This window comes from Mesitornis unicolor, unplaced genomic scaffold (genome assembly GCF_000695765.1).
Source record: "Mesitornis unicolor isolate BGI_N332 unplaced genomic scaffold, ASM69576v1 scaffold37703, whole genome shotgun sequence".
In the NCBI taxonomy this organism is placed as follows: domain Eukaryota; kingdom Metazoa; phylum Chordata; class Aves; order Mesitornithiformes; family Mesitornithidae; genus Mesitornis; species Mesitornis unicolor.
In genome coordinates this window covers 6,995-18,242 of record NW_010173299.1, presented here as the reverse complement: position 1 = coordinate 18,242, position 11,248 = coordinate 6,995, and the positions used below count along the sequence as shown (strand labels likewise).

Here is an 11,248-nt window from a genome sequence, read left to right as displayed (position 1 = left end):
CTTTCCCTTTATGCTTTAAATGTTAAAAATCTGGGAAATGCGGGGTGCAGATGTAACTCCTTCTCGGTGAGGTTCCCATCTGAAGGAATCGTAGTGTCTTGCAAAAAAATCAGTGTAATCTTGTAAGTAGGAAGTGTGGTATCAGTGATCACAAATCGTGGGGTGCTCTTGCAAACAGGCCTCCACGCTGTGAGCGTAACCTGGTATTATGAGCCATCAGCAGAGCTCTGTAGGTTTTTGTAGTCAGTGTGCTGAATGGTCAGTTCTTGGAGCTTGCTAGGAGCACCTTCTGTGAGGCCTTGAAGGACTAAATGAGACTGCTTAAATTTCCTTTTAGGAGGTAAGGGGAGACACATCATTTAGTGGTTTGAAAGTGGCATCTTCTGTAATTGGGGAGGAATGATGCACGTGGTGACTCAGGCTGCAGAGAACTTCGGACTGAACTTGTGAATGCTTTCACTTGGTTGTGATCTATTTGGATGAAGTATGGTGACTTGAAAGCTGCATCCCATCAACCCCCAAATTTCAGAGGGTGTTTTAGATTTTGGAGTGGAATCGGTTGTGCAGTGGTGTTTTTGGTGTTTTGGTTTTGTTTTTTTCTTTTTCATTGGTGTTTTGGCAGGGAAGTAGTGATGAAGGTGGGGGGAGATTAGAACTGTAAAAGACTTGACATCCACAGCCATAGTCTGGACATTTCTGTAGTCATCTGTAAGTTGAAGAAATGTCCAAAGACAGGAAATAATTCTTTGAGAGTAACCTTTTCTTCTCTGGTCGCCATAACGTAGCTAGAAATAATACTGATGGAGGTAAAGAGCATAAGGGCAGTGGTGTAGCAGTGGTCTCTGGGGAGGATGAGAAGACATGGATATGCGTGCAGAACACTTGGTGATGAATGCGGTGGGTGCTGGAGAGAAATTGGGGCAGCTTAGAAGTCTGAGGAAAGGAGGGAATTTGTGGGAAACTTTTGAAATAGAGAAGAATGGCAAGGTAAAATTGAAGAGCTCTTATGAGAGTAAATGAAAAGTGAGAGACTCTGATAGGCTTGTAGAAAAAGAGAATGCGTGTCTCCCTCTGTAGTGTAAGCAAGAAGCTTCTTGGTTTGAGTCTTGGAGTGACTAATGACCTAGTTGATTAGTTTAAAGTAGGTATTTAGTGTAGTAGTAGTAGTAAGTAGGTACTTAATTAAATAGTACTACTTAAAGTAGGGTGATTTTGATATCAATGAGCTTGTAGTAGGGTTTGAGGACATCACAAGTTTTTGAGGAAGCAAGCTACTGCATAGGACCTTAAACCATGTCATCTTTTGCAGGTCTCCCTCTTTTTATTTTGGTTTTTTTTGAGGCGGAAGGAAAAAAGTCAAAATGGGGCGGAGATCTACATCATCTACCAAGAGTGGGAAGTTTATGAATCCCACGGATCAGGCCCGTAAGTATCCATAAAAGTTAAGTAGATAAAAAGCTGTCTCTGAAGATAAGGTTCTCACTTGTGACTCAGAACTGAGTTTCCCTAACTTGAAAAATGTAATCTCGGTTTTAGCTGGTGTACAAACTTCCTGAGAAGGCTGCTTACTTCCGTGCTGTTGTGTCTCTTCAGTATTTATCTCTTTAGTTTTATTGTAGTTATTGGTGTTCAGAGGTCTTTGTACTTGGCTGTTGGCTAAACTGTGAGCTGCTGTTTAGGACATATAGTCCAATTTTGCAAGTGGTCCGGTTAGATGAGGGAGTCATCTAACTTGGTTTTTCCTGCATGTCAGATGTTATCAGTGCTAAGCAGATAAAGTCAGTCCAGACTTCCACAATGAATACGCTTTATTTTGGATGCATACTCAAAGCCTGCGTATTTTTAAAGTGCTTTGTGTGTTGTTGGCTCTGTTTCAACTTCTGGGCAGCAGTCTTTTCGTGACTGCACACATCACTATGACTTTTGCTGCCTATTGTTCTTTTCTATATAGAAACACCCCTGTTTCTGGAGACATGGAGACTGCTGTATCTCCTTTTCTTTCTGTATAACATACATGAAATAGGAATCTATTTCATGCTGTATTTTTCTTCCACTGGGAAGATGAGTTTAAAAGTTGGTCTCTGTAAAATGAGTGAACTGTTGAGAAACAGCACTAGACTTGAAGGAAAAGTTCTCCATGGATTTGATTGTCTCTTTTAAGTTGTTGTTTTCTTTCCCCCTCCTCTCTAGGGAAGGAAGCTCGGAAAAGGGAGCTGAAGAAGGTAAACAAATAGATCAGGAACATTTACTTGGCATTCTCTGTACTATGTATCATGTTTGTGATTGTAATGGGCAGTGGCTGATGAATAGACACTTTGGTTGCTATCCTGAGGTTTGCTTTGGAAAATACTGTCCAAACAAGTAGTTAAAGAAAACATAGATGGAAATCTTGTTTTGAGTAACTGTATCTCATAGTCTACTGTGTTTTAACTTGTGATGGTTACAGCTTTTTGAAACATTTTTGTAAGTACTTGGGAATTAAAAAAAAAAAAACAGTTAAAAAAAAGACTTAAAAAGCCTCCCAAACCAAACACCCCAGACTCGTATGTTTTTGCATATTTTACTGTATGCCTTTTTTAAATTGGTTTTTCTTGTTGATTAAATGTGTCTTACCTGGAGTGAGTGAATTATAGAAGAATTAGTAAATAGCAAAATAGTGGAATTAAGATTCCCAGAGGCTTTAAATACCTTTTCTGCTGATGTGTGACATGGTTAATATTTGCAGGGCATCTTGAGATGCCTTTTTTTTTTTTCTGCAGACTGGGAATATTGAGGTGGGGAGTATTTGGTACAAAGGTTCTGTCTCTTTGTCCTGTGACACTTTTCTGATCTCTTTGATCTCTGATCTTCTTAGAACAAAAAGCAGCGAATGATGGTACGAGCAGCTGTGCTGAAGATGAAAGATCCAAAGCAGATTATCCGGGACATGGAAAAATTGGATGAGATGGGTGAGTGAGAAGTACCAGGTGTTGGACTTAGGCAGTGGTTTATATAGATTTATATATACATTTTATATTTTGGGGTGATTTTTTTGCTGTCTTCAATTAGAGTTTAATCCAGTACAGCAGCCACAACTGAATGAAAAAGTGCTAAAGGATAAACGCAAAAAACTCCGTGAGACTTTCGAGCGCATCTTGCGTCTCTACGAGAAGGAGAATCCCGACATCTATAAAGAACTGCGCAAGTTGGAAGTGGAGTATGAGCAGAAGAGATCACAACTCAGCCAGTATTTTGATGCTGTCAAGGTAATGTGTATTAGATTTCAGGCTTGTCACTGTTGTAGTGTATACTCTGTCTGCCTGTTAGGTGTGACAGCTACAAAGGAAGGAAACTTTATAAGAGACCAGCGCATTTGTTATGTGGCCCATATTAAGTACTTATATTAATTTGCATAGTATCTTCAGTTACAGCATTTCAGTGAGGACACCATGGGGGTTGTCAAGTCTGTAGGATATTTCTTTTTTTTTTCCTTCTATTTTCTTTCTTTGGAATATGCAGTAGCCTGTGATTTGTACCTTTTGGATACTCGGAAAATACAGGCATACTTGTCTGCAACCTCTTCCCTTTGGGGACTGAAGGTCTAAAGAAAGATGGAAATCTGACCAGTTTTTACCTAATATACTAAAGCCTTTCATGGATACACTGCATGTGCTTTGTTTTGCGTTGAAAGCTTTTGCTGTAGACTTTTTTCCCAAATGTTTTTCATGGACTGCTGCAAGATAAAATGCCCTGAGAACAGAAACCTTTGGCATGTGATGGCAGGTCCCATTTGTTCTTTATTCTGTAAAGTAATGAGGTTGTGTGGTAGTTTCTGTGGGAGTAATCCATTCTCTTTTTTTACTGTTTTTTTTTTTTCCTTCCCCCTAGAATGCTCAGCACGTTGAAGTAGAAAGTATCCCCTTGCCAGATATGCCGCATGCTCCTTCCAACATCCTCATACAGGACATTCCCCTTCCAGGGGCTCAGCCACCTTCGATCCTCAAGAAGACATCAGCCTATGGGTAAGCAGCAAAAGTAACTTGAAGGGGAAATAAAAAAAAGGAGCGTTTACTACTGGAAAGGAACTTGGGGTACAAGGAAAGGTAATGTTGACTAGCAGAAATCGGGAATTCTGTGCGAGTGAATTGTACTTTGTTTTAATGAAAGCCCTTCTTTAATTTTTCCCTACTGTTATAGGTTTTTCTAAATTGCTTTGAGTAATACACAGTCTGCTAGCATTTGTCTTTCTTCATATCTGTAAAACTCAAAGCCCTGCCACTCTGAACATAAACGCCCCTTAAATTGCTATATGTGTGTTCTTTTGTCTTGCTAGTCTATTTAGTTTAAACTCCTAGCTTACTTGTTTATTAGATTTCTTATTCTAGTACTAGTTCTATTTCTCTCAAAATAGCCTTCTGTTTTCATCAACTTCATGGTAACTTCATTCTGGTTCTGTGGTGGGATTCAATCCTTGTTTGTTGCTTTTTTTTTAGCTTTTCAGTTGCCTTCTGAGAAGCCTTGCTTTTGTCTGATCTTCAGCAATCATGTCTTTGTATGAGGTTGTAAGCCCCTTGGGAGGAACCTATACTTTATAAATGTTCATGTTTCTTTTTAGAAGGCTGCTGTATAAGCAATGATGAGAGATAGCTAAAGAATTCCATTAAGTGTATGTTTGCCTTCATTTGTTTGTGTTCCTACACTTCTCATTTCCTTTCTTATTTCCAGACCACCAGTTCGGTCCATTTCTGTACTTCCTCCTCCTGGGCTTGGTGTTCCACGTTTACCTCCAGGCAGGAAGCCCCCTGGACCTCCTCCAGGGCCACCCCCACCTCAAGTCCTACAGATGTATGGCCGTAAAGTGGGTTTCACCTTGGAGATGGCTTCTCGAAGGCGAGAAGAGGAGATTTCTTACAGTTCTGAAGCAGGTAAGGACTTTCCTATTACTGTCTGGAGTTTTCCTTGACCCCTCTGTTTTGCTATTGGTTGTACTGTCATGAACATAGTGTGCTCTAGACAAGGTGTTCTCTGTCAGCGTGAGTGTTAATACTACTTGAAGGACTCTTAAGTGATTGTACGTCAGAGGTTGTTCTAGTAAATCTCATATCTGCGATTTTGTTATCGACTATATTTTTAAATGCTGAAACTTCTAATTACAACTTTCAGAGACTTGTTTTTTCATTATGGTCCACATACGGGATATTTTCCCATGTAGCCTTAACAAGGCTGTAACATTGTATGTATTATCCCTTTAAAAAAAAAGAAAAAAAACAAAACAAACAACCCAGCTTTCTCTGAGAGGTCTTCCCTTAAAACCAAACAAACAAAACCAAACAAACAAAACTCCCCAGTCCCCAAAAATCCAAAGCAAGCCTGGATATGAATTTGGTAGGAGAACCTAGGTCCTACTTTTCAAAGTAGTTACTGTATCTTTCCTGGAAGCTTTTGTGAGTGGGTAAATAATCTTTATTGCATACCAGAAATCATCAAACTATTTCAATGGTGAGTGCTGTATAGAATTTAACTAATGAGTTGTAGGTAGGAGTTGCCTCCAGTTGTTTGCTGTGCAAAGTAGCCAATTAATAGGAAATCTCACAGACAGACTCTCCAAAATATTCTTTAAGATACGTGCTAAACAGTAAAGGGTTGGCAACATGTCCATGCTGTTGCTAGGGGGATTTTCTGACTGTAGACATACAAAATCACACCAGTGTATTTGGAATTAATGCATTTCCTAATAATTTGCTTCCTACAGGACAGCGAGGGCATGATGATGACATGTCCAGTACCAGTGAAGATGAAGGTTATCCTGAGGATATGGATCAAGACAAGCATGATGAGAGCAGTGATGATAGTGACAGCGATAGGTCAGATGCAGACAGTGAAGGCGAGGACTTTCTGCATCGTGACAATGACAAGGAGAGGGAAGGTGGTGAAGAAAAGAAATCAGGTATGATGGAAAGTATAGATTCAGATTTGATTTTTCAAAAGAGTAACACTACTTAACAAAGCTCATGTCTGTTTTCCTGACTGGGAGGGAAAGTAATTTGTTTAGCCAGCTAACTCTGTTTTAACTTACCTAAATTCCAGCTGAAGAGGTAAACGGATCAGAAGGAAACTATCTGGGAAGTGAAGCATCTCTTTAGGTGGACCTGTTTTCTTAACAGCTGAGTTAGCTTAGTAAGGTCACAAGCCATTTTTCACCTGAAACATTGAATCAGCAGGATACCCTAAAAAATTAAGCCTTAGTGTAAAACATACTCACTCTTCTGTGACTTGAACAATTTAGACAACTAAATTTCATACTACTAATGATTTTGGATATACATTTGCTTGAGGAAGACCAGTTGATAGAGAACACTAGGTTAGCAGAACTTCAAATAATCAGTAACACCAATGTTAACCCTTAGATAAATAAGGAGCATCATATGTATGAACAGTACATTATCTGTACCAGGTAGGTATGGATAAAAAAACCTATGGGGTTTTTTTTTTTGAGATAACACTTCTTATCTATGGATAAAAAAAATAGATTTGACTTATATTTTCTTCCTGCCTCCCACCACCCTTGCCCATCCTTTGCTTTCTCCAGGTCATAGCGTACGGTTTGCAGACATGCCTGGGAAATCACGGAAAAAGAAAAAGAACATGAAAGAACTGACTCCACTCCAGGCCATGATGTTGCGAATGGCAGGTGAGCGAGATGGATATGTTAAGTGGAGATAAGCTATTAGCTTACCAGAGAAACGGGAAGCCTTTCTTTATTTACAGATTTATTTTATAAAATAAATATTTTTCTGTCGTAATATAAGATCTTCTAAGAGTATAAGCTGTGGTTAGGTATTTGATACGTTTTTTTAAATTATTTTTAGTCTAGTAGGGTGTGTGTTTAACATAAGAGTTGAAGTTACAGTAGCAAATTATTGGGGGGTTTTGTATGTATTGATATTTTTTCTTTGAAATGTTATCTTATAAACAACTGCTGAAATGAAATACAAACGCCTTAGTGAAAAAGAGTGAGATTGTCTATGGGCTCAGCCTGTAACCTGTAAGGATTTGAACTCCCTAAAAATATCCGTTTGCAGAAATAAGCTAACTAATACAGTGAAGACTTTTTTTTTTTTTAGAAAAACACCCCAGTATCTTTCACAGGTGCTAAAGTTCCTTGGACGTGGCTATAATGTTTATTTTGAGGTTGTTGTGTGTGCCCTTCCCTGCAAGCTCCCACATACCATAGATCAAATGGCTGCAGTTCGGGTTGGTAGTAGAAGTTTCAGCTCCCACAGGAACACATTGTTCTCAGTGGCACAGCTCTATCTAGAACTGTGATTTTTTTTTCTTTAAATTTAATTTTATCTTTAACAATAAAATGTGGTTAGTTTTCTTTCTTGAGAAGTAAAGATTTATTTATCTTTTCATTTTATTTTTTTTACACTCAAGTTTCTCAATGTTCACAAAGATATTACCTCTGGACTGATTTTATAAGCATGTCTCCATTTCCAGGTCAGGAAATTCCAGAAGAAGGGAGAGAAGTGGAGGAATATTCAGAAGAAGAGGAAGAGGAAGAAGAGGATTCAGAGTCTGAAGAGACATCACAACAACAGCAGCAGCAACAACTCACTGAGGAAGCTCTTGCAGACACTGGGTCGTCTACTGCAACTTCCCAGTCACAACAGCAGCAACAACCTCCACAGCCGGTTGCTCCAACTCAGATACAGGCACCTCCTATGCCTGGGCCACCCCCATTAGGGCCACCTCCAGCCCCTCCACTGAGGCCCCCAGGCCCACCCACTGGCCTTCCTCCTGGCCCTCCCCCAGGTGAATATTTGATTTACTCACATTTGAAGGATGCAGTGCCTCAGTTTGGGAGTTCTGAAACTGCAGAATGTGTTGCAGATGAAGCACAGGAACCCAGTGTGGTACTTGAGATGTGGGTGATATCTTCTGTGATCAATCTGTTGTCACGCTGAAAAGGCTTGGGAGGCACTACCTAGTTACAGGCTTTGCTGGGGTTTTTTTTGTTCATGGTTTTTGTTGTGGTGGGTGTTTTGGGTTGGTTTTTTTTATTTAACAAGTTTTTGTGAAATCTTCTGCTGTTTTACCACCTGAATATATTTCAGTCTTGTTTAGTCTATCCTTAGATGAAGTTAAGTACTAAATTTGAATTTATGTCAGTATTGGACTGCCTGGACACTGTTAGCAGTAGGGCCAATCAGTAACTCTCTTTATGTTTTTTTATTTAGAGGAAGACAGTAGTTTATTTTCTGTAAGTTAGTGGGGTTACCGTATAGCTGAACTAGATAACAGTAGCAAGCTGTTTAGTAATTTTAGAAAGTGTATAAATCTGTCTCCTGAGTTCTTATTGCAAAGATGAGTAGTTGGACTATAGTGAGGAGCAGTATATACTATGATTTTAATGTATTATATTCTATATAGTTACAGTAACAATGTGACTTTTCTTTTTTTTCTTCTTTTTGTTCTTCAAAGGGAGTGAGGGGAGATCAAAGTTCTTTCCAGTGTCTTTTCTGCAGTTTTATTTGTGATATCCCCTAGATGGGGGAATGTCAAGCCTCAAAACAGTTATTTTCAATAAAGTAAAACTACTTACTACTACTCAGGCTAGAAGGGCTATCAAATGCGAGAGTGAAAAATTATTAACTTTTAGCTGTTCAAATTCTGACAACCTCAGCTCAGTAGCTGTACTCTACTATTGGGGAAGGGCCCTTTTTACAGATGGGAGAAGATACTTGATTATTATGAAGAAACTTTGTCTAGAAACTGCTGCCTTTTTTATAATTTCTTATAGAAGATCTGTTTAATTTGGCAGACGGCTAGCATTAGAACAGCTCACAAGTTCCTGTTGAGAATCTTCAGTATCAGCTGATGGGGTAGCTGTGGATTTTTTTTAGCAATGAACTAAATTTTTCTTTACTTGTGTGCATGCTTTCAGGAGCTCCTCCGTTCCTGAGACCTCCTGGCTTACCAGGACTGCGTGGGCCTTTACCTCGACTTCTACCACCAGGCCCTCCACCTGGGCGACCACCTGGCCCTCCCCCAGGCCCCCCACCAGGTCTGCCCCCAGGTCCTCCTCCACGTGGGCCGCCTCCTCGCCTGCCCCCTCCTGCCCCACCAGGTAAAGTATTATGTTTGCTTTGGTGCCAAGCCTCTTTCTGCTTTATTCTCCCAGCTTTTGCAGTGGTTACCAAGCTGGAGAGTGTAAGTGGTTACCAGTTTGCCTTTGTTCCTCTCCGTGTGGTGGCATTGTGCTGTATCTAATAACGAGTAATTCCATACTGCTCTGTGTAGTTTTGAAGCAAGAAATCTGTCCTCAAAAAGAGAATTTCAGAGTTCAAACTGCTGCTATAATGGTGCTCCATTTCATGAGTTGGAAAGAGGGATATTTACTTTTTCTGCGTAGCCAGACATTTCTGATGACTCTGAAATTCCATTGGGATGGTTCATCAAGAAATCTTATGTTCAGATTAGATTTTTAAAATTTGAAAGGGAGCAATATACAGGCTCCTGCAGCATTCAAAGTCTGAGGATCAGCAGGATTTTCAACCCAGCATTTGGTCCAGGGTTGAAATTGTTATTTTATTTTTTTGTTATTTTTAGCCAGTGCTACTGCATCCTGGGTGTTTAGTTTTTTTTGTTGTGGGTTTTTTGTGTTGTTTTTTTTTTTTTAATTTTAGTTTTGCTTTTCCTTCTTGACTTTCTGAGCCTGTACACTGTTTTTACCAAAGTTTTTAAGACTCCCATGTGTGGAGTCAGCTTACACTTTCTTTTTTTGTTACAGGTATCCCTCCTCCTCGCCCAGGCATGTTACGGCCACCTCTGGTACCTCCATTAGGACCTGCCCCACCTGGGCTCTTCCCACCAGCTCCTATTCCAAATCCTGGGGTACTGAGTGCCCCACCCAGCTTGATTCAGCGCCCCAAGGCAGATGACACCAGTGCAGCCACCATCGAGAAGAAAGCTACGGCCACTATCAGTGCCAAGCCGCAGATCACTAACCCCAAGGCAGAGATCACTCGCTTTGTGCCCACTGCCTTGCGTGTGCGCCGGGAGAATAAAGGGGCTTCTGCTGCCTCCCAGAGAAAACAGGATGATGAGCCTGCCCTCCCATTAACCAAAGCTGCCCCTAAGGCTGGATCGTCTGCTCCTATCTCTGTACAGACGAAGGATGATGTGTATGAAGCTTTCATGAAGGAAATGGAAGGTCTCCTGTGACCTGTCATAGTCCCAGTCAGCTTTCCTGCCCCTCTGAACACAGACCAGACCACCGTGGAGGGAAGAGGGAAAAATCCTCCTGCAAGCAACAAAAGGGCTCGCATGACAGGGAAAAATTCCCTACCCACAGGTTAACTTGCCAGTTATGCTCTGAACAGAGTCAGCTGCTGATGAGTTGTGGCTGTGGGCTTCCTTTCAGAGCTAGCATGTCTGCTTGGTGGAAGGAAATAGCAGTCAAGAAGTCAACGCTGCTTCCCTTGAGTTCTTCCTCTTCCTCTTAGAGGAAGATAATGGTACTCTGGGGGGGGGGGGGGGTGAGAGTGGGGTGTGACTATGCTCTGTCTGAATCCTTGCACATCCTGAATGCTCTGATGAGGGTAGTGGAACAAGTTTTTAAGGAGCCAGAGAAGCGTTAACAGCATTTCATACACATGGTTGTCCAGTTTTTATTTTCTGTACTGTTCTTTTCTGTAAATATTTTATAATCCTGTTTTTTTTTTTTTAGTTGCAGTGAGATTGATCAATCATCTTTCTTCCAGGGTAGTCAGGGAGGTAATTTGTTGCATATACTGTACACTGGAATTTTGCACCCTGTCCCCTTTACGGTCAACTTGACAGCTTTTCATTGGTAGGGGAAACTTCATTTTGTCTTGTGAAAGACAATAAATGTTCAGTGTATCAAAATACTGGTTTCCTTGTGATCTGTCTAAAAGTAGCATGTGGATGGAAAGGGGGGAGGTTCTTTACGGGCCTTGCAGGAAGACAGAGGCATTCTGAACCTCGGAAAAGAAAAGCAGTAACAACTTTATAAATAATAACTTTTAAAACTGAATTTCTCTGGTAGCTAGAAACTTAAGTCCTGAAGTACTACTAATAATTACAAAATTCTTTTATATAGCCTTATTGAAAGGCTTACTTCATATCAAGCTCAGATACCCACTGGATGCATCTTGGACAGGCTGCCTTAAGTAAAAATGAGTAAACTGTTTTTATTCTAAGAGCTTGACAGATAACTTGTGAAAAATCTCTTAATTTCAAATTC

The 11,248-nt window shown here is 40.4% G+C and overlaps 1 protein-coding gene across 1 annotated transcript; it reads left to right on the top strand.

The window, feature by feature from the left end:
• The first annotated feature begins 1,316 nt into the window (after positions 1-1,316).
• WBP11 (WW domain binding protein 11) lies at positions 1,317-10,717 on the top strand. The gene is made up of 11 exons (XM_010180687.1): positions 1,317-1,425; positions 2,191-2,222; positions 2,855-2,948; positions 3,049-3,245; positions 3,868-4,001; positions 4,705-4,904; positions 5,732-5,926; positions 6,569-6,670; positions 7,480-7,794; positions 8,927-9,109; positions 9,773-10,717. Exons 1-11 carry the CDS (start codon positions 1,362-1,364, stop codon positions 10,204-10,206), a joined length of 1,950 nt encoding a protein of 649 aa, XP_010178989.1. The 5' UTR covers positions 1,317-1,361; the 3' UTR covers positions 10,207-10,717.
• Positions 10,718-11,248: the final 531 nt, after the last annotated feature.

What these genes read in the sequence shown, in the direction of transcription:
- WBP11 (XM_010180687.1), top strand. Translation starts at nt 1,362, where the DNA reads ATGGGGCGGAGATCTACATCATCTACCAAGAGTGGGAAGTTTATGAAT. An exon ending in GGAAAAGGGAGCTGAAGAAG is followed by an intron (nt 2,223 to 2,854) that starts GTAAACAAATAG and finishes TGATCTTCTTAG; the next exon opens with AACAAAAAGCAGCGAATGAT. An exon ending in CATGATGTTGCGAATGGCAG is followed by an intron (nt 6,671 to 7,479) that starts GTGAGCGAGATG and finishes CTCCATTTCCAG; the next exon opens with GTCAGGAAATTCCAGAAGAA.